We start from the raw sequence: 25542 nt of genomic DNA, 5'->3' as shown, positions 1-25542 counted from the left end.
GTTGTGTTAAATCTTCAAAACATTCAGAAAGTTAGGACTAAAGCAGCAGCCAAAAAAAATAAAAATAAAATAGTTTGCACCAAAAGTGTAGAAGGAGCTGCCTCTAAAACGCCAAAGACGATTTAGTGTTTTTAGTCCCACGTTTTTAACATATATTTAACCTGACACATATTAAACTGTCCAAAACGGTGACTTGAAGACACTAAAAATGTAGAGAATGTTGTGATGTTGTTTTGGAGATGAGAAATTTGAATAACAAGTTAAAAAGCGACAAAAATAACTGATTAATTAAAAATAATGTGACAAAAAAGTGATGTTTCAGGTGATATTTCTGTCCTTTTGTGATTCTTTTGACACACATTTCACATGTGTCTAATAATTAAACCTCAATAACAAGTTTAAAGACACACTTCTGTCCGACTGACACAACATCGTGTGCTTTATATGGGGATGACGTGTGCAACATCGTGTGCTTTATATGGGGATGACGACCGCGAAGCGGTCGTCATCCCCATATAAAGCACTCATTTGCGCTAAGTAGCTCACGAATACGTTCCCCATCTCTTGCATGTTCCGTTCCGGAGCCCACTCAAAATTAACGAAAGTACCCGTCAGTGACCAGGGACCCACACCATGAGGTAGGAAAGCGCGAGCGCTTTCCGAAAATGTATAGTTTATGATATTTGAAAAATGGGAAACATTGTTTTCGCATCGGAATATTATTCTTTCTTCTTCTTCTTCTTCTTCTCGGGACCAACCCCCCTATTTTTCACCCAGTGAACATTGACGAAAAGTCACAAAAATGTTCACACCTCTAAAAATCGTGCCTCTCTACATTCTGGCTATTTCCCTTTTCTAAAATAAAAAAAATTGGCGCGTCAGCGCCCCCAAATGTACCAAAAATGCATTGAGAGATGGGAAATGACCCAAAAAAAATCTGATCGTAGAATCATGAAATTTGGCGCAGAGGTAGATGGTGACAAGAGAAGTAAAAAATATTATTACGGCAACGCCGTCCGCCCAACCAAATGTCGGCCATATTGCTTCAAAAATGGCTAAACGTGACTTCGGAGTTTTTCCAAACGTCGTACTTTTACGAACTCCTCCCAGGGCGTTGGCCCTAAAAAGCTGAAATTTGGTGAAAATGCTACTGAGGAGTGGGACATCAAAAGTTATCCAAATTACATTGATACCTCTCACGGTCTCTGTAGCTAGAATTTCAGAAATCTCCCATATTTAAAATTTCTGCCGTTTGCGCAGATAAAGTCCGAATTGCGTCAAATTAGAATCAGTTGTTAAACTCTTTGCCCTAAACCTACTTGAAGTGAAATAAATTCATTTGGCGCCACAGCGCCCCCTACAGATTTTATATGGAGGTTAAATGTTTAGTTTTGCGAAATTATATGAAATTTGACACACAACTCAATTTTAGCATCCCCATCAAAAAAGTCAATGAGACCCATGTCATAATTGTTATGGCGTTGCCGTAACGATGACCGAAACCTTTCATGTTATTCCAATGGGGAAATCGCCAGAACATGTTTACACTTTAGACTTTCACAAACTCCTCCCAGGGCGTCAGCCCTATTAACCTGAAATTTGGTGAGACTCATCTTCAGGGGTGGAACATCAAAAGTTATCCACATTTTCATTCAAAGAGTCACGGTGTCTGTGCGGCAAAGCCGCACATTTTGCCAAGAATTCAAAATAAAATAGCTTTTTGATGGTAAAACAAAGGGGAGAAGATGTGACAGCGTCACAGATTCAGCAGTAGGCGTAATAAAAGGACAATTGGGGCGCGTTAGCGCCCCCTCCTCTTGCGGCGTGGCGGCGGTGTGGCGGCGGCGTGGCGAGGGCCGATCATTGCCGCTTGCGGCTATATTTTGCATTATTTTCAGTTTTTAGAAATCTTGATGGTATTTATTATTTTCATATAATTTCTATAATAATTTACAAATGTCTTTTAACATCCATCCATTTTCTACCGCTTGTTCCCTTTCGGGGTCGCAGGTGACAGGAGCCTATCCCAGTGACTTCGGGCCTTAGGCGGGGCACACCCTGGACAGTGGCCAACACAGAGACATAGACATTACAGACAGTTCACTCTCACATTCATTCACTAGGGCCAATTTAGAGTCACCATTTTTACCTGACACATGCATGTCTTTGGACGGTGGGAGGAGCCGGAGAACCCGGAGAGAACCCACGGTAACACGGGGAGAACATGCAGACTCCACCCAGAGAGATCATGTGATGTTGGTCTGGTCCGGGAATCGAACCCATGATCTCCAAGAAGGAGATCATGGGTTCGATTCCGAGTCGAGTTCGATTGAGCGCTAACCCCCCGTCGGTGTTTTAACATATTATTTCATTTTTATACCTAAAACCTTATACCTCAAAACTATATCAATAAACAATAAAATAAAGAATAGAATGTGTGAAAAATGTGGTTTGAAAACAGCATAATTTCTTTCTCGTGTCACTGCAGCGCTTCGTGGACGCTGACCCGCCTCGTGAGCGCCCCCTGTGGATGCGCTTCGAGGACGCTGACCCGCCTCGTGAGCGCCCCCTGTGGCTGCGCTTCGTGGACGTTGAGTCGCCTCGTGAGCGCCCCCTGTGGCTGCACTTCGTGGACGCTGACCCGCCTCGTGAGCTCCCCCGGTGGCTGCGCGCCGTGCTGCAGCGTCTGCGTCAGGCTGACCTGTGCCGTGCTAAAGGACTTGATCCTGCCGCTGCCGGCGATCTGCAGGTTCACCGTCGTGGCGTAGCTCATCCTCTGATTGACCGCTTTGACGGGCGAGGGCGGGGCCGACGGCATGGGCGACGGCGACGTCGAGGAGCGACTTTGGAGCTGATGCGAGTGGTTTGACGGATGCGGCGGACGAGCTACGTAAGCGCAAATAATCTGACTGCGACAACTTCCGTCTTCGAGCTCTGAGTTGTTCCAGTCTTGGATTTCTTGCTGATTTGGGTTGAAGTCGTTGGCGAAGCTCCGGGAAATCTCGTCAGACCAGGGAACGCCGCTGAACTGCTGCCCGGAAAAGGCGCTCCTCGCTGGGCTGAATCTGCTCGGCGACACCGGCGACTGCAGGACGGTTCGCGGGCTCAGGCAGGCCAGCGCGGGCGACGAGTACCCGCTTCGGGGGCTGTGGAAGCTCGACTCGGATTGGTCGAATGGTCCGTTGAAAGTGAGCGACCTGCGGCTGCTTTCCACCCAGGATCGACGGGCGCCGCCGGGGTTGCTCTGGGCGGGACTGGGCGGCCGGTCGGCTAACGTGGTGGAGTGCGAGCGCCTCAGGGTCGACTGATGCGACGGGGAAAACGGCGGCGAGGAAGATCGGGAACTTCGTAAAGAGCTGGGATACGCGGATGTCAGGGATGGACACGGGGAGAATCTGGCGTTTCGCGGTTGCGGCGTTGCAATGTTACTGGACCAAGCGTTCGCCGACACGCCAATGGGAGGAGGAGACATGATCCGCGGGCTCGAGCTCAAAGCTGAACTCATCGCCGACGCTCGGTTTATATCCAGCGTCAGCCCCAGTGGATTGTGGACACTCCCTGGGCGACGCGGATTGGGCGGCTTGTTAGCCAACGGCGAATTCAAATCGTGTTGTCGAGGTAAATGGTGAAAGGAGGTCGGCGACTGGACTCTTGAATTCGGCTCGGACGCACAGAACGGTCGAGCCACGCGGTTGTGAGAACAGGAAGAGTCCTGGCTTAGCGCGACCTTAGCGACGCCGTTAGCCGTACAGTTAGTTCCATGAGGGCTGGGATAGGCGTTTCCCATGCTGCTGCTGCTGCTGTTGCTGTTGTTGTTGTTGGCGTTTGCGTGCAGGCTTTGGCGTGGAGGGTGGTTCGCCAAAGACTGAGGCGACCACAAGAACGACTTTGGATGCTGGTTCGATTCAGCGGGGAGTTTGGGAGATGGGGAACGTTGTCGTAAATGAAGGGTGGAAGGGAGGGGCGCAGGAGCAGATTTGTCCAGAGTCTTTTTGGACATGGACTGGCTTAAGGACTGGCTGATGCACGAGGCGGCAAGAGAGCGCGTGAACACAGAGGACGGGGCCGGACTCGGACCCGGCTTTATGGCTCTGAAACCGAGGTTTGAGGGCCTGGGGTCTTGGCAAGTCGGGTTTTCGGGCGGAGCGGAGACGGGAGAGGGAGAGCGCTGGTGGAGGTTGGGTTTGAAGGCCGAGGTGGAGCTGAGGGCAGGACTCAGGGTGTAACTCGGGGCAGGACTCGGGGTGTAGCTCGGGGCAGGACTCGGGATGTAGCTCGGGGCAGGACTCGGGGTATAGCTCGGGGCAGGACTCGGGGTATAGCTCGGGGCAGGACTCGGGGCGTAGGTCGGGGCGTAGCTCGGGGCAGAACTCGGGGCGTAGCTCGGGGCAGGACTTGGGGCGGAGCTCGGGGCAGGACTCGGGGTATAGCTCGGGGCAGGACTCGGGGCATAGCTCGGGGCGTAGCTCGGCGCGTAGCTCGGGGCAGAACTCGGGGCGTAGCTCGGGGCAGGACTCGGGGCGGAGCTCGGGGCGGAGCTCGGGGTAGGACTCGGAGTGTAGCTCGGGGGAGGACTTGGGGAGTAGCTCAGGGCAGGACTCGGGGCGTAGCTCGGGGCAGGACTCGGGAGCAAAGCGGCCAGAGCTGGAGACTCCAAAGCCGGTCTGGAGGAGGCTCTCAGGGGGGTTCCTGAGGGTGTCTGCTCCCTGGAGGAACAAAACACAAATATTAGATTTGAGATCAAATAAGATGGAACTTTAGTCTCTCTTAAAACCTTTTCGGACCAAACTATTAAAAAGGTGCTTGTTTACGTGCCTCAAGAAAAGAGAACTGAACCGGACACAAACATCTTGTCTCGTTTCTCGCAGATGTTTGAGGAAAGCGTCAGCGTCCGGTGGGAAACAGCAGATAACAACATTCAAATCCCGCCTAAAAACATACCTCTTCACCCAAGCCTATGACCTGCCCTACCCCTAGCCTCCTCTACCCCATTGCCTACTCTTCTACCCCCTGTTACATCCCCATCTTTTTCTCTCTACTTCTTCTGTCTATTCATTTTATCTGTATATTAATGTGTATTGTACGTGTTGTCCCCCCCTGTCTGTAAATACCCCCCCTTTTTTTTTATTATGTTCAGCGTCTTTGGGTCACTGAAAAGCGCTATATAAATAAAAGTTATTATTATTATTATTAGGCCCGAGCGCCACAAGCTGGCGAGAGGCCTATTAATCTCGTAAGGCCGTGCGAAGCACGGCTGCGAAAGTGCGCACGTAGTGCGCACGAAATCGAGCGCGAAGCGCTCGCCCACTTCCAAACACTCACTAACGCACTCCTTCACTCATGCACGCTCCGTGCATACTAATTAGTAGTAGGAAAATGGAACATTACCGTTGTAAACGGGCAAAGCCCGTGCAAAAGTGCGCACTAAACGAGCACTTTACATTGAGCAAATGAGTGCTTTATATGGGGATGACGACCGCTTCGCGGTCGTCATCCCCATATAAAGCACTCATTTGCGCTAAGTAGCTCACGAATACGTTCCCCATCTCTTGCATGTTCCGTGCATATAAGCATGTAATGCAAAAATTGAACATTATTACTGTATAGAGGGCCAAAAACACAAAGTGGGCGGAGCCCACTCAAAATTAACGAAAGTACCCGTCAGTGACCAGGGACCCACACCATGAGGTAGGAAAGCGCGAGCGCTTTCCGAAAATGTATAGTTTATGATATTTGAAAAATGGGAAACATTGTTTTCGCATCGGAATATTATTCTTTCTTCTTCTTCTTCTCGGGACCAACCCCCCTATTTTTCACCCAGTGAACATTGACGAAAAGTCACAAAAATGTTCACACCTCTAAAAATCGTGCCTCTCTACATTCTGGCTATTTCTCTTTTCTAAAATAAAAAAAATTGGCGCGTCAGCGCCCCCAAATGTACCAAAAATGCATTGAGAGATGGGAAATGACCCAAAAAAAATCTGATCGTAGAATCATGAAATTTGGCGCAGAGGTAGATGGTGACAAGAGAAGTAAAAAATATTATTACGGCAACGCCGTCCGCCCAACCAAATGTCGGCCATATTGCTTCAAAAATGGCTAAACATGACTTCGGAGTTTTTCCAAACGTCGTACTTTTACGAACTCCTCCCAGGGCGTTGGCCCTAAAAAGCTGAAATTTGGTGAAAATGCTACTGAGGAGTGGGACATCAAAAGTTATCCAAATTACATTGATACCTCTCACGGTCTCTGTGCGGCGAAGCCGCAAACTGTAGCTAGAATTTCAGAAATCTCCCATATTTAAAATTTCTGCCGTTTGCGCAGATAAAGTCTGAATTGCGTCAAATTAGAATCAGTTGTTAAACTCTTTGCCCTAAACCTACTTGAAGTGAAATAAATTCATTTGGCGCCACAGCGCCCCCTACAGATTTTATATGGAGGTTAAATGTTTAGTTTTGCGAAATTATATGAAATTTGACACACAACTCAATTTTAGCATCCCCATCAAAAAAGTCAATGAGACCCATGTCATAATTGTTATGGCGTTGCCGTAACGATGACCGAAACCTTTCATGTTATTCCAATGGGGAAATCGCCAGAACATGTTTACACTTTAGACTTTCACAAACTCCTCCCAGGGCGTTAGCCCTATTAACCTGAAATTTGGTGAGACTCATCTTCAGGGGTGGACCATCAAAAGTTATCCACATTTTCATTCAAAGAGTCACGGTGTCTGTGCGGCAAAGCCGCACATTTTGCCAAGAATTCAAAATAAAATAGCTTTTTGATGGTAAAACAAAGGGGAGAAGATGTGACAGCGTCACAGATTCAGCAGTAGGCGTAATAAAAGGACAATTGGGGCGTGTTAGCGCCCCCTCCTCTTGCGGCGTGGCGGCGGTGTGGCGGCGGCGTGGCGAGGGCCGATCATTGCCGCTTGCGGCTATATTTATTATTATTATCTTTCGCAGCTGCTCCTCCTGGACATGGGCCAGTTTTTCACTCGCGATGTCATAAAATGTGTTGAGTTTGACCTTTGACCCTGACAAAACGGGTCAGGTTGTCGGCTTCTGTACTCTACCAACTCTTCTGATGCCCTTAAAGATCAGCTTTTTACTAATAATGACCAAGATGAAGCAAAGGCCCTGATGTAGTTTATTCACAGACAAATAGATTCTTCTCTCAGCACTTGTTTTACAGTCTGTGTTTAGTCCAGACAATCAGAAAACAATTCACATTTAGACATATTTAGACACTGTTTTTGAGACATGAGACATTTAGACTCTCATGGGGATTATCCACAAACATCTCTTCTCCTCACTGTTTTCAAAAAGAGCGGTTTGTGTCTTTAAGATGAAGATGCACAACCCTCTGTGGTCCTGAATTAGAGTGTCTTCTGTGTTGATAAAGTCGGCATTATGGATAATATACACTAGGCTACCCCAAATAAATTGTCTGTTTGCTGTAACCCGAGTCAACATTTTTCATCTGGGTTGGACGGTAGGCAAATTCTTATTTTTTTTTACTTTGAAGGCAAAAAAAAAGATCAAAATTTTACCATTTTTTGAGTCGGAGTGAACACCAGGGGTCAGGCTTCAACATTCAATGACGGAAAACGTCTCTATCAACCCGATCGGGAGACTAAATCTCACGATTTTAGGACATTTCAATCGACCTTTTGTACACCGCTACCCTTTTGGTAGTGAAGGCAAGCGGGGGGAACATGCGGGGGACACGGGCGCCGCCATGTTTGTTGTGATGACGCTGCTGGGCCTGTTTCAATCCCAGAATGCATTTGCGTAAGTCAAATTTCACACCCTGACAGAGGCTCACATTACTGTGGACATGTCAGTGGCGCCGACAACTGAGATGGGAGATGGCGGAGGAGAGTGGATCGGTGGTCGAAGGCGTTCTGGACGGCGTGGAGGAGCAGCCTTTTCTGGCTGCACGTGCCCGGAAACGTAAAAAGTCCCTTAGCTCGTCCGAGGGTTCTGGGAATGAGCAGCAGGATGAGGCTGAAGCTATTGATATCCGGGGTGAGAGCAGAGACTGTAAGGTGATCATAAAGCTTGCACAGGATAGTGCATCCTTTAAGGAGTGGAATTCAGTGGCATTGTCAAAGAGCCTAACTGTAGCTGTGGGAGTGATCAAGAGTGCGAGTGTCCTTAGAGATGGCTCGTTGCTGGTCGTGTGCAAGGATGCGGCTCAGCAACGGAAGGCGATTGGAACTAAACGTCTGGGTGGAAAGGACATTCTTGTGTCTGATGCGACCGCCGTAGGTGTCCCTACGGCGACGTCTGTGGATGAAGTTAAGGAGAATTTGACTGGAGCTAAGGTGGTGGACACTAGGCGGTTGAAGGTGACCCGGTCTCGGGTAAGATGTGACAGCTTGTCGGTAATGGTAACACTTGAAGGGAGGTGCATGCCTAGTAAGGTGTTCATTGGGTTCATGTGCCATGACGTTAGGCCATATGTTCCACCGCCCCTGCGTTGCTTTAAGTGCCAGCGCTTTGGGCATATTGCAGCGGTCTGTAGAGGGAGGCAAAGATGTGGTAAATGTGCAGGAGATCACGAGTATGGGAAGTGTGACGTGGGAGCAAAACTGAAGTGCTGTAACTGTGGGGAAGAACATAGCTCTGCCTACGGGGGATGCAGGTTTAGCAAAAGAGCTGCTGAGGTGCATAAAATAAAGGTCTCTCAAGGTATATGCTATGCAGATGCAGTCAAGAAAGTTTCAAGTAACGAGTTTGGAGTAAATACAGAGAGAGGAGCCAGCGCTGCTCCCAGCCAGGGCGAAATGAGAAAGGCCAGCGTGGCTCCCAAGAAGTGTGACGGTTTCAAGAGTGGAGGTCCCAAGTGTGCAGGTTCCAGAATTAATGAGAATACCCTGGTTGTGGATAGAGAGGATTTTGTACTCTTTATGGTGGATGTTGTAAACTGTGCTGCTCAGACTCAAAGTAGAACTGAAAGGATCAGGATCAATGCTAAAGCTGCAGGGAGATTCCTTGGAACCAAGGAGCTTGATTGGGCAGATATGGAAAACAGGCTAAAGGCGCTAAATGGAAGTCGGAGTGATGGGGGTCTGCTTTTGGGGAGTCAGAGTGATCAGAGTGACGAGATGGGGGTGGGGGTGGTCTCCTGTCCTCGCCCAGTCTTGTAGACGCACGGCTACCAAGCAGCGACATCAGTGGAAATATTAAAGCCTATAGAATGAAGCCTAAAGAATAAAGCTGTACGGTGGAAGCACCGAACGTCAAAGGAGAGGAAGATGAAGAAGAGTCTCCCTGGAATAAAGCCGGTTGTTGTTGTTATTGTTGTTGTTGTTTTATGGCGGTTAGCATCCAATTGTTGCATTACTGCCAGACTTTATTCCTCAGACTTTTCGTAGTCCTCAGACTGTGTCGTAGTCCGTAAAAGTACTCCTTCCATTGCTTTGGTGTTACAAAGCCCATGAGGTCATGATATGTCTTGTCATGTCATGAGATCCTTGTGTTGGTTAAGAATGGTGTTGAGTCCAAGAGTGTAAAGTTTGGTGCAGGGACCACTTTAAGGCCAAATCTCCATGTCTTCGTCCCTCCGGAGGTTTTTAAAAAGCAGATAAAGACTCACTGCTTTGTACAAGTATTCGAAGTATTCTAAGTATTCAAAGTGTGAAACCTCATCAAAGTTTTATTTCAAGTTTTTACCACATTCTATCGTGTTCTATTTGTGCTTGTGGTGTTTTCATTATGATCTCACTCTGTGAAAATCGCTGCTAAACTAATAAATCCAACCTTCATGACTTTTAGGAGCTGTTGTTTTTGAAGCGAGTCTTGTTGGTTTGAGACACGCCAGCTGCTTTTACAAGAGCTTTTCTATTAAGAGTGTTTCTTGAAGTTTTCTATAAGTTGTCTGTCCTTTTAAGCTCTCCTTGAACCGACACCTTAACGTGGTGGACGGGTTTGAGCTATGTTGTCGGGGGCCCCTGGTATGGTTTCCCAAGGCAAACAGGTCCTAGGTGACGGGTCAGACAAAGATCGGTTCAGAAGCCCTTTATGATGGGTTCACGAACAAGGCCGTTTATGTCGCCCGGATCGGCGTCACCGGGGCCCCATCCTGGAGTCAGGCCTGGGATGAGTGCTCAATGGCGAGCGCCTGGTGTCCGGGTCTTACCCCACGGGGCCCGGCCGGGCACAGCCCGAAAGAGCGACGTGGGGCCGCCCTCCCGTGGGCCCACCACCCGCAGGAGGATCCATAGGGGGCCGGTGCAGAGAGATCTGGGCGGCAGTCGACGGCAGGGGCCTCTGCGACCAGATCTCCAGACACAGAGACTAACTCTGGGGACATGGAATGTCACCTCGCTGGGGGGGGGGGGAAGAGCCTGAGCTTGTGCGGGAGGTTGAGCCATATCGACTAGATATAGTCGGCCTCACCTCCAGCACAGTTTGGGCTCTGGAACCCATCTCCTCGAGAGGGGCTGGACGCTCCACTTCTCTGGTGGTGCCCGTGGGGAGAGGCGGCGGGTTGGTGTGGGCTTGCTTATAGCCCCTCAGCTCAGCCGCCACGTGTTGGAGTTTACCCCAGTGAACAAGAGAGTTGCGTTCCTTCGCCTTCGGGTGGGGGACAGGTCTCTCACTGTTGTGGCGGCCTACGGGCCGAACAGCAGTGCGGAGTACCCAGCCTTCTTGGAGTCCTTGGGAGGAATACTGGACAGTGCACCGACCAGGGACTCCGTTGTTGGGGGACTTCAACGCCCACATGGGCAATGACAGTGACACCTGGAGAGGGGCGATCGGGAAGAACGGCTTCCCTGATCTGAACTCGAGCGGTGTTCAGTTATTGGACTTCTGTGCTAGCCATGGATTGTCCATAACGAACACCATGTTCAAGCACAAGGGTGTCCATCAGTGCCCGTGGCACCAGGACACCCTAGGCCGGAGGTCAATGATCGACTTTGTTGTCGTGTCACCTGACCTCCGGCCGCGTGTCTTGGACACTCGCGTGAAGAAAGGGGCAGAGTTGTCAACCAATCACCACCAGGTGGTGAGTTGGATCCGCTGGCGGAGGAGGAAGCCGACAAGGACAGACTTGGCAGCCCCAAACGCATTGTGAGGGTCTGTTGGGAACGCCTAGTGGAGCCCTCTGTCAGTAGGGTATTCAACTCGCACCTCCGGGAGAGCTTCTCCCATGTCCCGGGGGAGGTTGGGGACATTAAGTCTGAGTGGACCATGTTCTCCGCCTCCATTGTTGATGCGGCTGCTCGGAGGGTCTCCAGTGCCTGTCGTGGCGGCAACCCCCGAATCCGGTGGTGGACACCGGAAGTAAGGGATGCCGTCAGACTGAAGAAGGAGGCCTATCAGGCCACTCTGGCTTGTAGGTCTCCTGAGGTCATCGACAGGTATCGGCAGGCCAAGCGAGCCGCGGCTTGTGCTGTCGCAGAGGCAAAAACCCCGGCCTGGGAGGAGTTCGGGGAGGCCATGGAGGAGGACTATCGATCGGTCCCAAAGAAATTCTGGCAAACCGTCCGGCGCCTCAGGAGGGGGAAGCAGTGCCTCACCAACACCGTTTACGGTGCGGGTGGAGGCCTGCTGACCTCGACTGGGGATGTCGTTGGACGGTGGAAGGAATACTTTGAGGACCTCCTTAATCCTCAGTCACGTCTTCCGAAGAGGAAGTAGAGACTGGGGACTCGAGGCTGGCTCATCCATCACCCAAGCTGAAGTCACTGAGGTTGTTCGCAAACTCCTCGGTGGCAGGGCTCCGGGGGTGGATGAGATCCGCCCTGAGTACCTAAATTATCTGGATGTTGTAGGACTGTCTTGGTTGACACGTCTCTGCAACATCGCGTGGCGGTCGGGGACCGTGCCTCTGGACTGGCAGACCGGGGTGGTGGTCCCTCTGTTCAAGAAGGAGGACCGGAGGGTGTGTTCCTGTCACAATCCTCAGCCTCCCGGGTAAGGTCTATTCCAAGGTACTGGAGAGGAGAATCCGACCGATAGTCGAACCTCGGATTCAAGAGGAGCAGAGTGGTTTTCGTCCCGGTCGTGGAACACTGGACCAGCTCTATACTCTCCATCGGGTGCTCAAGGGTTCATGTGAGTTTGCCCAACCGGTCCACATGTGCTTTGTGGATCTGGAGAAGGCTTTCGACCTTGTCCGGGGTGTCCTTTGGGGGGTGCTCCGGGAGTACGGGGTCCGTGGCCCTTTGCTCAGGAATGTCCGGTCCCTGTATGACCGGAGCAGGAGCTGTGTTCGCATTGCCGGCAGTAAGTCAGACCTGTTCCCAGTGCATGTTGGACTCCGCCAGGGCTGCCCTTCGTCACCGGTTCTGTTCATAATTTTTATGGACAGAATTTCTAGGCGCAGTCAGGGGTCAGAGGGTGTCTGGTTTGGGGACCACAGGATTCCATCTCTGCTGTTTGCAGACGATGTTGTCCTGATGGCTCCATCAAACCCGGACCTGCAACATGCACTGGGACGGTTTGCAGCCGAATGTGAAGCGGCTGGGATGAGAATCAGCACCTCCAAATCCGAGGCCATGGTTCTCGACCGGAAAAAGATGGCTTGCCCTCTTCAGGTGGGTGGGGAGTCCTTGCCCCAAGTGGAGGAGTTCAAGTATCTCGAGGTCTTGTTCAAGAGTGAGGGAAGGATGGAGCGTGAGATCGACAGGCAGATCGTTGTGGTAAAGAGGGAGCTGAGCCGAAAGGCACGATCTCAATTTACCGGTCAGTCTACGTTCCTACCCTCACCTATGGTCATGAGCTTTGGGTAATGACCGAAAGAACAAGATCGCGGATACAAGCGGTCGAAATGAGTTTCCTCCGCCGGGTGGCTGGGCGCTCCCTTAGAGATAAGATGAGGAGCTCGGCCACACGGGGGGAGCTCGGAGTAGAGCCGCTGCTCCTCCACGTCGAGAGGAGCCAGCTGATGTGGCTCGGGCATCTGTTCCGGATGCCTCCTGGGCGCCTCCCTCGGGAGGTGTTTCAGGCATGTCCCACCGGGAAGAGGCCCCGGGGAAGACCCAGGACACGCTGGAGAGACTATGTCTCTTGGCTGGCCTGGGAACGCCTCGGGATCCCCCCGGAGGAGTTAGAGGAAGTGTCTGGGGAGAAGGAAGTCTGGGAGTCCCTGCTCAGACTGCTGCCCCCGCGACCCGGCCCCGGATAAAGCGGAAGAAGATGGATGGATGGATGTCTGTCCTTTTACTTCTGTACCTTCTTTGTGTTGCAACACTGGAATTTCCCCATTGTGGGACAAATAAAGGCTCATCTTATCTTATCTTATCTTGCTCTGCACTTACAGAACTGCAGCACCCCCCCAAGGCGACGTGACGTAAAGCGCGAGACATGCTTTACAATGAACTCATAGAACTCGTTTTAGCTCCACATTTAAGATGTTCAAAATACAACATCCTGATCCAGAGCAGGAAAAAGCACAAAAGGTCTTATTAGTATTCTTAAAATTCCATTACAATTTGTTATTTTACATAATCAAACATCCTTTTAGTAAACTTTTAACACAGGTTTTAAGGCCCGGAACTGTGTGTCTGACACTCGGACCTGCACTGTCCTCGCGCCCTTTCTCTTCACCCTTTACACTGCAGACTTCAGACACGACACGGACAGCTGTGTCCTACAGAAGTTCTCTGACGACTCTGCCATCATCGGACTCATCACGGACGACGATGACGCGGAGTACAGAGGACTGGCGCAGGACTTTGTGGACTGGTGTCAGCGGAACCACCTCCTCATCAACGCGGGGAAGACCAAGGAGATGGTGGTGGATTTCCGCAGACGCCACCCCACTGCCCCCTCACCAGTGAACATCCAGGGACGGGACATCGAGAGAGTGGACTCATACAAGTACCTGGTGTTCATCTGAACCACAAACTGGACTGGACTCATAACACAGACGCACTGTACAGGAAGAGCCAGAGTCGGCTCTACCTCCTGAGGAGACTCAGGTCTTTTGGAGTGACAGGGCCACTCCTGAAGACCTTCTACGACTCTGTGGTGGCATCAGCTCCTGTATGGTGTGGCCTGCTGGAGCAGCAGCATCACAGAGAGGGAGAGGAAGAGGCTGGACAGAGTCATCAAGAAGTCCAGCTCCGTCCTGGGCTGTGCTCTGGACTCGGTGCAGGAGGTGGGGGACAGGAGGGTCCTGGCTAGATTCACATCTATGCTGGACCATGAGTGTCACCCCCTGCAGGACACTCTCTCCGCTCTGGAGAGCAGCTTCAGTGAGAGACTGATCCACCCTCGATGTGCGAAGGAAAGGTTCCGTAGGTCTTTCCTTCCTGCTGCTGTCAGACTTTATAACAAAAACTGTTAGTACTGAACACTCGCAATACTGACCTAACCTAATACTGATGTGCAATTCTGTCATATGTGCAATTGCTGTTGGAATTCATGTGCAATTCATGTGCAATTACTGTGAAATTCATGTGCAATCTATGTGCCGTCGTGACACATATTCATGTGCAATTACTGTCGTGATCACATGTAATGGTATTTATGTATTTATTTATTTATTTGTCTATGGGAGTTTTTATTTATAGGAGATCTTCTACTGAAAGTGTTTTTCAGACTTCCTATAAGTGATCTGTTCTTCTGTATCTACCTCTGTATCTACCTGCGTTGCACCAATGAAATTTCCCCATGTGGGACAATAAAGGAATATCTTATCTTATCTTATCTTAAACTGGACTGGACTCATAACACAGACGCACTGTACAGGAAGAGCCAGAGTCGGCTCTACCTCCTGAGGAGACTCAGGTCTTTTGGAGTGACAGGGCCACTCCTGAAGACCTTCTACGACTCTGTGGTGGCATCAGCTCCTGTAGGTGTGGCCTGCTGGAGCAGCAGCATCACAGAGAGGGAGAGGAGGAGGCTGGACAGAGTCATCAAGAAGTCCAGCTCCGTCCTGGGCTATGCTCTCGCTGTGTGAAGGAGACGTTTCACAGGTCTTTCCTTCTGCTGCTGTCAGACTTTATAGCAAACACTGTTAGTCCTGAACACGTGCAATACTGTCATATTCATGTGCATATAACTGATGAAAATAGAGTCTTTATTTTACCATTATTAGTAGTATTATCTTGTCTTACGCTAGCTGTTTTTATTTTATTTTATCTTTATTTTTTCCCTCCATTCCTTATTAGGAAATGAGAGGTTTTGTCTATAGGAGTTTTTGTTTATAAGAGTTCTATTAAGAGTGTTTTTTAAACTTCCTCTAAGCCAGGCATGTCCAAACTACGGCCCGGGGGCCAGATACGGCCCTCAGACCAATTATTGTTGGCCCTCAGGCTTCCTGCTAAGTTGGTCCAAACAACAAAAAGTAGTACATTTTACAGTAAAATGAGAAAAATTCAAGCATTTTGATGTTATAACAACCTAATATGAATGTTCCAGGTCTTATAAAAGGAGTGGAGGTGCATCGAAACAATGTCAAATGCAACATTTTGAATGATTCACTCACAAATTTGACATTGTCGGCTTGTTTGTGGCCCTTTGCTCCGTATAAGTTTCAAAATGCGGCCCTCAGTTAAAAAAAGTTTGGACACCCCTGCTCTAAGCTATCTGTCCTTTTCCTCTGTATTTACCTGCGTTGCAACAATGAAAGTTCCCCATGTGTGGACAATAAAGGAATATCTTACTTTATCATGGACCCTGTATCGGGGTGTGTTGTAGTGTTAGGTACGAGGCAATGCCCAGTTCTACGTCTGTGTGGCACTGTTCAAGAAAAACATGAGGGACTGACGGGGGCTGACAAGGACTGACAAGGACTGACAAGCACTGATGGGGACTGATGAAGATTGATGGGAACTGACGGGGACTGATTGGGACTGATGAAGATTGATGGGGACTGACGGGGACTGACAGGGACTGACTGGTACTGATGAAGCATGATGGGGACTGACGGGGACTGACGGGAGCTGACAAGGACTGACGGGGACTGACGGGGACTGACAAGGACTGACGGGGACTGACGGGGACTGACAAGGACTGACTGGGACTGACGGGGACTGACAAGGACTGACAGGGACTGACTGGGACTTACGGGGGCTGATGGGGGCTGACAAGGACTGACGGGGACTGACAAGGACTGACAAGGACTGACGGGGACTGACAAGGACTGACAAGCACTGACGGGGACTGATGAAGATTGATGGGACTGATGGGGACTGACTGGGACTGATGAAGATTGATGGGGACTGACGGGGACTGACTGGGACTGATGAAGATTGATGGGGACTGACGGGGACTGACGGGAGCTGACAAGGACTGACGGGGACTGACAGGGACTGATGAAGATTGATGGGGACTGACGGGGACTGACTGGGACTAACGGGGACTGACTGGGACTGACGGGGACTGACTGGGACTGACGGGGACTGACGGGGACTGACAAGGACTGATGGGGCTGATGGAGATTGATGGAGATTGATGGAGATTGATGGGGACTGACTGGGACTGATGGGGACTGACGGGGAGCGGTCAGGTGGTACGGCCCATTGACCCCAGTGGACACCATCTTGGCCCCGGGGCTTGTGACTGAGGCAATTTAGGGCCACAAAGGTGAAGGAAAGAAAATAGAATCGCAGTTTCAAACCGCAAATAAAAAAGTAACACATTTGCTAGAGAAACCGAGCGTCCGATAGAGATAAAGCTGCACATGTTCAGTTCTGAGCGGACGTTTACAGCAGGAATCATAATAATAATAATAATAAATATTTTATTTATATAGCGCTTTTCAGGGACCCAAAGACGCTTGACATACACAAAAAAATAAAATAAAGGGGACACGCTCTAGCTGTGACTCCTGCAGATGGAGTTTGAGCCGATGTTTGGACTTTGATGAACGGCGTGTTTCTCAACGCTGCATCAGGATCTGCAACATCTAAACAAGACACTCGAGGAGATGGAGCATTCCAAACTGTTGTGCAACATTTGACTATAAGTTATGTTATCGCCACGGTTACAACAAGTGGCTGCACTTCTCTGACTCGCTCCTCGAGCCATTTTCTCTGGCTGTGATTAAACTCGAAAATATGCGATCCTGCTTCCACCGGCCCTCACACGAAGCAGCGGGCGTGTCTCTGGGGTCCGGGGGTGGGAACGGGGAACAAAATAATTGGCCTAACGCTCAAACAGATGCACAGAGCACGATCAGAAGTTGTGTTACCGGCCAACAAACTGTGACCTTTTCATCCTTTTTCAAAACACGTAGTGCAGTAGAAAGTACACATCCTGCTCTCAAATGTAGTAGAGTAGAAAGTAAAAAGTACCCACAGTAAAAATGTATTCAACCCCTTAAGTTCAGGGCCTATTTTGCCTAAAACGCTGACTAAAATGAGCTCGAGTTCAAACGTTTCTCTGTTCCTGAGATGATAATTTTTACAGAGATTGAACCAAATGGGATATTTACAGTTTCATTACTTAATATTCTTTGGACGTCTTCAGTTTTAATTATACTTTTGTTCTTAAAAGTCCATTTGGCAGGACATTTTACACGGATGGAGCATCTCTGTTTACCTCTGCTGCTCAGGGGCCACGTTGACGGACCCGGCGGTGGCGCGTGGCAGGCCGGCGGGCCGTTGGCTCGTGAACGTGGGCAGAGGATCGCTGGGCCTAACCGGGCTCCGAACCGACAACCCTCTGACTTTGTCCGGCAGCGGCGCGCTCGTCGTCGAAGGCCGCGGCGATGGCGTAACCTTCCCCGCCGGAAAAAACCCCGTCCCGAATGTCGTCGGACCTCCGAAGTCGGGCGGGGGAGCGTCGCGGCTCCGGTATCCCATGTTCGATGCCTCTTTCTGGGCTCGAGCTTCTGTCCCCTCTGGGTGTGCGAAGGTGGAGGTGTTTCGATGCACGTCTCTGCTCTTGTATCCCAGGAAAGGTGCTTTATTCCCGGCTTCTCTTCTCGTAAAACCTGGGTGGTTCGCTTCGCACCTCTGGTTATCTGGAGGGACATTTTCCTCTTTGCTCGCTGCTTCTTTCACCATCGTGTCATCACTTTTTGGTTGCTTTTTGACTTTCTCATGCGGGAATTGAACCAGCAACTCCATTCTAACATCTTCCTCTTTATTATCCTCGAGGACAGATGCCTCAATTGCATCATTCTGAGTCACTTTATGAGGTGAGAGCTCTGAAAGAATGTTGTTTTTCTTTTCTGCGGTCGGACCTCCGGCCTCGCACAGGGGGACATCAGCGCCACCGTGCCCCAGCTCCGGAGCTCCGTCCTGGGGTAGCGCTCGGGTCAGGCCTGGGTGTGTCTCTTCCAGTAAGTGTGCGATCTTGGCTGACTCCTCGCCCGGGTTATGTTGAGGCAGTTGCTTGGCCCGCAGGCGTGTCGTTCCTGGTATTTTATCATTATCATTGGGTATGTTATTGGCAGAGGCGGTGGTATCAGGCGCTAAATCACCTCCAACGTTGAAACTGCTGATATGCAAAGAAAAAAGAAAAACACACGTCACATGTTTACAATGTTTACAAAGGAAAATACTTGTAAAAGATTAATCTGTGTTGGAGAGTTAAAGCGCACAGTCATAACCGTTGGAACATATGACACAAGGTATAATAACCCTGTCCCTTTTCAATCAATCAATCAATCAATCAATTAATAAAATATTGATTAATCAAACAATCTTGACATCTTTATTTGCCAAAAAACGAACAAAAACTGACCTTGTTTCCTGGGTTTTGGCGTGTGTCTGTTGCGGTGGAAGTGTGGAGCTCTTCAGGGGGACGTCGGAGCTGCTGAAGCCCAAAACAGAGCCCCGATCCTGGGTTAGAGCTGGGCCCGGATCCCCCGCAGACCTGGAGCCGGGGAAGACGTCATGTGATGTGGAGGAGGCGACGCCATTGGACGAGAGTGGTTCACGGACAGTCACATGATCAGAAGCGATAAAGTCTGAAAGAACGAGATAAGGAAAGATTAGTCGAAATGACGGCTAAACGGGGGCTTGACCAGGTCTAAATCAGGACTAAACCAGGACTAAATAAAAACTAATCCAGGTCTACACCAGGTCTACACCAGGTCTACACCAGGTCTAAACCAGGTCTAAACCAGGTCTAAACCAGGTCTAAACCAGGTCCAAACCAGGTCCAAACCAGGGCTAAACCAGGACTAAACCAGGATTAACCAGGGCTAAACCAGGACTAAACCAGGACTGAATAAAAACTAAACCAGGTCCAAACCAGGTCTAAACCAGGTCTAAACTAGGTCTAAACCAGGTCCAAACCAGGTCCAAACCAGGTCCAAACCAGGGCTAAACCAGGACTAAACCAGGATTAACCAGGGCTAAACCAGGACTAAACCAGGACTGAATAAAAACTAAACCAGGTCCAAACCAGGTCTAAACCAGGGCTAAACAAGGACTAAACCAGGACTAAACCAGGGCTAAACCAGGGCTAAACCAGGACTAAACCAGGACTAAACCAGGGCTAAACCAGGACTAAACCAGGGCTAAACCAGGACTAAACCAGGACTGAATAAAAACTAAACCGAACTAAACAAGGACTAAACCAAAAGTACATCAGGACTGAACCGAGATGAAACCAAAATGGAGCCAGAACTAAACCAGGACTAAACCAGGACCTGAAATTGGTTTAGAAAAGTTTGGTATTTTAAAAATCTTTCGGAGCTCAGTCCACACCCTCATAAAAAATGACACAGCAAACCTCCTTCAGACAGGAGGACAGATGACACAAGCTTTGGGACTGTGGGAAAATATATCTTTGGACTTCTCATTGGTCCTGGTATCGCTGACATTGCCATAAGTATCAATGCGGTCACTTTTATGAGTAATATTATTCAAAAGTCTTGAAAATCATAAACTCACCTTTGTCTTTCCTCTGGTTTCTCTCCTCTGCCCTTTCCTGGACTCTGCTCAGGTCCAATCTCGACCCTGGACTTTGGAAGATCCTGTTTTGCGTCCAGGTTTGTCCCTTGGTCTCGTCCGCGCCCCTGAAACTCCTCTTCTCGCTGGTCAAAGCCTTCGCGCTCTGTGATTGGCCGTAAATCACAGAGGCCAGCCCCGCCCCCGAGCCCCACGGTTGGCCGAAGAACGCCTTCCTCTGCTGCTGCGCCTTGACGTGATTGGCTTTGGCGCTGTACATCCGCGCCAACGTCTGGACTTTGGTCAAAATCCGCTCCGAGTTTTCCAAAACCACGAGGTCGGTGACGGGCCCGGCCTGGAAGAGCCCGATCCGCTCCACGTCTGACGCCATTCCCTCGAAGAGCGTGCGATTGGCCGACACGATCCTCGAATGTCGTGACCAGTGGCCCACTTGTCCAGCTCCTCTCGCGGCTTTCACTTCCTCTTCGTCATTTTTGCGTTTGGTTTTCGGTTCTTTCGCTTCAGCTCGACAAACTTCGGACTCGAAACTCGCGTCTTCGGGTTCAGCCTTTTTCGCAGCTTCGTCCTTGTTTTGTTCACTTTTTTCTTCCGGCTTTGCTTCGACGTTGCTAACTTCTGGACAAACTCCTTCGCCGTTTTGTTTCGCGTCTTCTCCTCGTCCTTTTTCCTCCTCCGCTTCGACGGCCATCTTGGAATCCTCCTCGTTCGCGGACTCTTCGACACAACCAGAGCCCATCGGCGTTTGTTTCTTCGGCGTTTCCTGTTCTCGCTTGCCGCCCTCATCCTCTTCCGCCGACCCGTCGTCTTCCTCCTCCGCTTCTGCCGCCGCTTCGTAGTAACTCCGGATCTTTTCGATGATTTTCTTGTCCCTTTTGCGTCGTTGCGAACCCCGCGCTGGACACTCTCTTCTCCGCACTTTTGCCGTTTCCTCCGCGACAAAAGCGCTTTCCACAGACTTATCTTCTTTATTCAACATTTCTGGATCAGATTTAGCTTCCAGAACGTTTATTTCTTGATCGTTTCCATCGTCAGCTCGCTCGACAACAGTCTCCAGGTTCATTGGTTCCAAAGGAGATCTCGGTTCTTCAGAAACAGTTGACGTTTGAGGCACATTTTCAGTGTCGTTTTTGTCTTGAATCTCCTCCGTCTTCTCGCTTTCTTCCTGCTCCAGATGCATTGTGAGTAGATCCTCCTGCTCCGATGAAGCTGGGGTCTCGTGGTGCATTGTGGATAGGGCCTCCTGGTGCATTGTGGGAGGCGGTTCGGGGCTTCCTGGCGAGGCGATCGGAGGCAAAGGGCAGGTGAAGTTTCTGCGGACATTTCTATTTTGGTCCTGAGGAAACTCCTGGAACGAAATAGGATGACGTTTTTATTAAAATCTATGAAATATAAATAATTATTCCCTTTATTCTTTATTATCTTTATTGAAGACCCAGAGTGTAAGATTTCAGCCCCAAAAAATAGACTTGAATAAAAACAAATACTTAATTCCAGGTGTTTTGATAGAACTAGAAACACTTGGAAAAACCTGCTCTGTTGCTGAGAGGGGAGTTGTTTCTCCACAAACGTGACTTGTAACTTTGATGGTGCATGTGTATTCTAACAGGCCTGTCATGGGCCATGGAGGTCCCATTGTAAACTGGCTGCAGCTCGTAATCACTAACTATTAGCATCTCAATAGCCAGGGCTGGTTTCAAAATGTGGTTGTACAAACACCGTAAACTGAACTTAGACCTACATTTCCGTTTAAAGAAGGATTATCGCTTTTTTTTTGACAAATATTGCCTCTTTAACTCTTTCAAACCGTCTTTTCTCCTGCTCAGAATCTTCTCCTCACTGTCTTTGATTCGAGTGGTTTGTGTCTTTAAGATGCAGATGCACAACGCTCTGTGGTCCTGAACTCCAGTGTCTGACATGCTGATTGAGCCTCTTGTGCAGTGGCTCTTTAGTCTCACTATGTGGCTCTTTACTCTCACTATGTGGCTCTTTAGTCTCACTATGTGGCTCTCTTTAGTCTCACTATGTGGCTCTTTAGTCTCACTATGTGGTGCTCTTAAGCCTCACTATGTGGCGCTCTTTAGTCTCACTATGTGGTGCTCTTAAGCCTCACTATGTGGCGCTCTTTAGTCTCACTATGTGGCTCTTTAGTCTCACTATGTGGCTCTTTACAGTTTCCTTCACTGCTTTGGACAGAATTAACTACATTGTGCTATATTTATATCATGTTTAATGTCCTCTGTGCTATATTTATATCATGTTTAATGTCCTCTGTGCTATATTTATATCATGTTTAATGTCCTTTGTGCTATATTTATATCATGTTTAATGTCCTTTGTGCTATATTTATATCATGTTAATGTCCTTTGTGCTATATTTATATCATGTTTAATGTCCTTTGTGCTATATTTATATCATGTTTAATGTCCTCTGTGCTTTATTTATATCATGTTTAATGTCCTCTGTTCTATATTTATATCATGTTAATGTCCTTTGTGCTATATTTATATCATGTTTAATGTCCTTTGTGCTATATTTATATCATGTTTAATGTCCTCTGTGCTTTATTTATATCATGTTTAATGTCCTTTGTGCTATATTTATATCATGTTTAATGTCCTCTGTGCTTTATTTATATCATGTTTAATGTCCTCTGTTCTATATTTATATCATGTTTAATGTCCTTTGTGCTATATTTATATCATGTTTAATGTCCTTTGTGCTTTATTTATATCATGTTTAATGTCCTTTGTGCTATATTTATATCATGTTTAATGTCCTCTGTTCTATATTTATATCATGTTTAATGTCCCCTGTTCTATATTTATATCATGTTTAATGTCCTTTGTGCTTTATTTATATCATGTTTAATGTCCTTTGTGCTTTATTTATATCATGTTTAATGTCCTTTGTGCTTTATTTATATCATGTTTAATGTCCTCTGTGCTTTATTTATATCATGTTTAATGTCCTCTGTTCTATATTTATATCATGTTTAATGTCTTTTGTGCTATATTTATATCATGTTAATGTCCTCTGTGCTATATTTATATCATGTTTAATGTCCTCTGTGCTATATTTATATCATGTTAATGTCCTCTGTGCTATATTTATTTCCTGCTTATCGTTCTTTTATGGTTTTGTGGTTTTGCTTTTGACGTGATAATTGATTTAGGACGAGTGAGATTGCTTTGTCAGCGCTTTGGAAACACTTTCGGTTTAAAAATGTGTTACATAGATAAATGTGTAAAAAAAACATCTTCACGTCCTTCAGCCCGGCTCCTCCCCCTCTCTCACCAGTCGGCTCCTCCTCCTCTCACACCTGTCGGCTCCTCCCCCTCGCTCACCTGTCGGCTCCTCCCCTTCTCTCACCTGTCGGCTCCTCCCCCTCTTTCACATGTCGGCTCCTCCCCCTCTTTCACATGTCGGCTCCTCCTCCTCTCTCACCAGTCGGCTCCTCCTCCTCTCTCACCAGTCGGCTCCTCCTCCTCTCTCACCTGTCGGCTCCTCCTCCTCTCTCACCTGTCGGCTCCTCCCCCTCTCTCACATGTCAGCTCCTCCCCGTCTCTCACCTGTCGACTCGCTCACCAGTCGGCTCCTCCTCCTCTCTCACCTGTCGGCTCCTCCCCCTCTCTCACCTGTCGACTCGCTCACCAGTCGGCTCCTCCTCCTCTCTCACCAGTCGGCTCCTCCTCCTCTCTCACCAGTCGGCTACTCCTCTCTCTCACCTGTCGGCTCCTCCCCCTCTCTCACCTGTCGGCTCCTCCCCCTCTCTCACATGTCGGCTCCTCCCCCTCTCTCACCTGTCGGCTCCGCCTCCTCTCTCACATGTCGGCTCCTCCCCCTCTCTCACCTGTCGACTCGCTCACCAGTCGGCTCCTCCCCCTCTCTCACCTGTCGGCTCCTCCCCCTCTCTCACATGTCGGCTCCTCCCCCTCTCTCACCTGTCGGCTCCGCCTCCTCTCTCACATGTCGGCTCCTCCCCCTCTCTCACCTGTCGACTCGCTCACCAGTCGGCTCCTCCTCCTCTCTCACCTGTCGGCTCCTCCCCCTCTCTCACCTGTCGGCTCCGCCTCCTCTCTCACATGTCGGCTCCTCCCCCTCTCTCACCTGTCGGCTCCGCCTCCTCTCTCACATGTCGGCTCCTCCCCCTCTCTCACCTGTCGACTCGCTCACCAGTCGGCTCCTCCTCCTCTCTCACCAGTCGGCTCCTCCTCCTCTCTCACCAGTCGGCTACTCCTCTCTCTCACCTGTCGGCTCCTCCCCCTCTCTCACCTGTCGGCTCCTCCCCCTCTCTCACATGTCGGCTCCTCCCCCTCTCTCACCTGTCGGCTCCGCCTCCTCTCTCACATGTCGGCTCCTCCCCCTCTCTCACCTGTCGACTCGCTCACCAGTCGGCTCCTCCCCCTCTCTCACCTGTCGGCTCATCCCCCTCTCTCACATGTCGGCTCCTCCCCCTCTCTCACCTGTCGGCTCCGCCTCCTCTCTCACATGTCGGCTCCTCCCCCTCTCTCACCTGTCGACTCGCTCACCAGTCGGCTCCTCCTCCTCTCTCACCTGTCGGCTCCTCCCCCTCTCTCACCTGTCGGCTCCGCCTCCTCTCTCACATGTCGGCTCCTCCCCCTCTCTCACCTGTCGGCTCCGCCTCCTCTCTCACATGTCGGCTCCTCCCCCTCTCTCACCTGTCGACTCGCTCACCAGTCGGCTCCTCCCCCTCTCTCACCTGTCGGCTCCGCCTCCTCTCTCACATGTCGGCTCCTCCCCCTCTCTCACCTGTCGACTCGCTCACCAGTCGGCTCCTCCTCCTCTCTCACCTGTTGGCTCTCCGTCTGCTCCCTGTGGTCCTGGTCCCAGTCATGATTCAGACCCTGGCTCAGACCCTGGCTCAGGCCCTGGCTCAGGCCCTGGCTCAGGCCCTGGCTCAGACCCTGGCTCTGGTTCAGCAGCTGCAGGATTTCTTCAGTGATTGACAGTGAAGTGGGCGGAGTCACGAGCTCCTCTTCCTCCTTCAAAACAAAACCGTTTCTTTAAAGGCCCCATACGGAACTTCTTTTTTTTTTTTTGCATGATTTTTTTTTTAAATAATATGTAAAAACTTAAAAAACTGGACAAATGTGAAGATACTTTCAGGATGAATATTTATTGTGTGTAACTTTTATTTGTACTTTTTATTGTATTTGTGTTTTTTGACAAGATTTAAGTAACTTCCTTCCGTTGTTTATGTGTTTCTACAACACTTAGAACAGGATCATTCTGCTGCTCTGTCAGTGATGTCAGTCCCACCTGGTTCTGGTCCTGGTTTGGATTCCTCTGGTCCCAGTTCTGGCTCTGGTCTGGATTTGAGTCCTGGTTTGAGTCCTGGTTGAGCTCTGGTTCCACCTCGATGACAGAAGAGGCCAAAGTGCTGCAGCTGCCTGAGACCAGAGGGTCCCGAGGGTTCTGAGGGTCCCGAGGGTCCACGGTGCGGAGCTCGCTCTCGCTTTCCGCTGCCTGAAACACGCCCATGTCAGGCCAAACGCTCTTTTAGACACTCTTTTAAACATTTTTTTAAACGCTCTTTTAAATGCTCTTTTAAACACTTTCAAACGCTCTTTCAAAAGCTCTTTCAAACATTTTTTTTTTTAATTTTAAACGCTCTGTTGAACGCTCTTTCAAACACTCTTTTAAACGCTCTTTCAAACGCTCTTTCAAATGCTCTTTTAAAAGCTCTTTTA

At 49.5% G+C, this 25542-nt stretch overlaps 1 protein-coding gene across 1 annotated transcript; it reads right to left on the bottom strand.

Annotated features, from left to right (window-relative positions):
• Window positions 1-1521: 1521 nt before the first annotated feature.
• LOC140369341 (uncharacterized) lies at window positions 1522-25333 on the bottom strand. The gene is made up of 6 exons (XM_072456644.1): window positions 25112-25333; window positions 24643-24834; window positions 19814-21176; window positions 18657-18882; window positions 17508-18410; window positions 1522-4706 (listed from the first exon to the last, which is right to left on the bottom strand). Exons 1-6 carry the CDS (start codon window positions 25331-25333, stop codon window positions 2480-2482), a joined length of 5133 nt encoding a protein of 1710 aa, XP_072312745.1. The 3' UTR covers window positions 1522-2479.
• Window positions 25334-25542: the final 209 nt, after the last annotated feature.

This window comes from Eucyclogobius newberryi, unplaced genomic scaffold (assembly GCF_026437365.1).
Source record: "Eucyclogobius newberryi isolate DKJ021-1_F unplaced genomic scaffold, fEucNew1.0.hap1 SCAF_10, whole genome shotgun sequence".
Classification (NCBI taxonomy): Eukaryota; Metazoa; Chordata; class Actinopteri; order Gobiiformes; family Gobiidae; genus Eucyclogobius; species Eucyclogobius newberryi.
The sequence above is the reverse complement of the archived record's forward strand: the minus strand, read 5'-3'. Positions and strand labels throughout refer to the sequence as shown.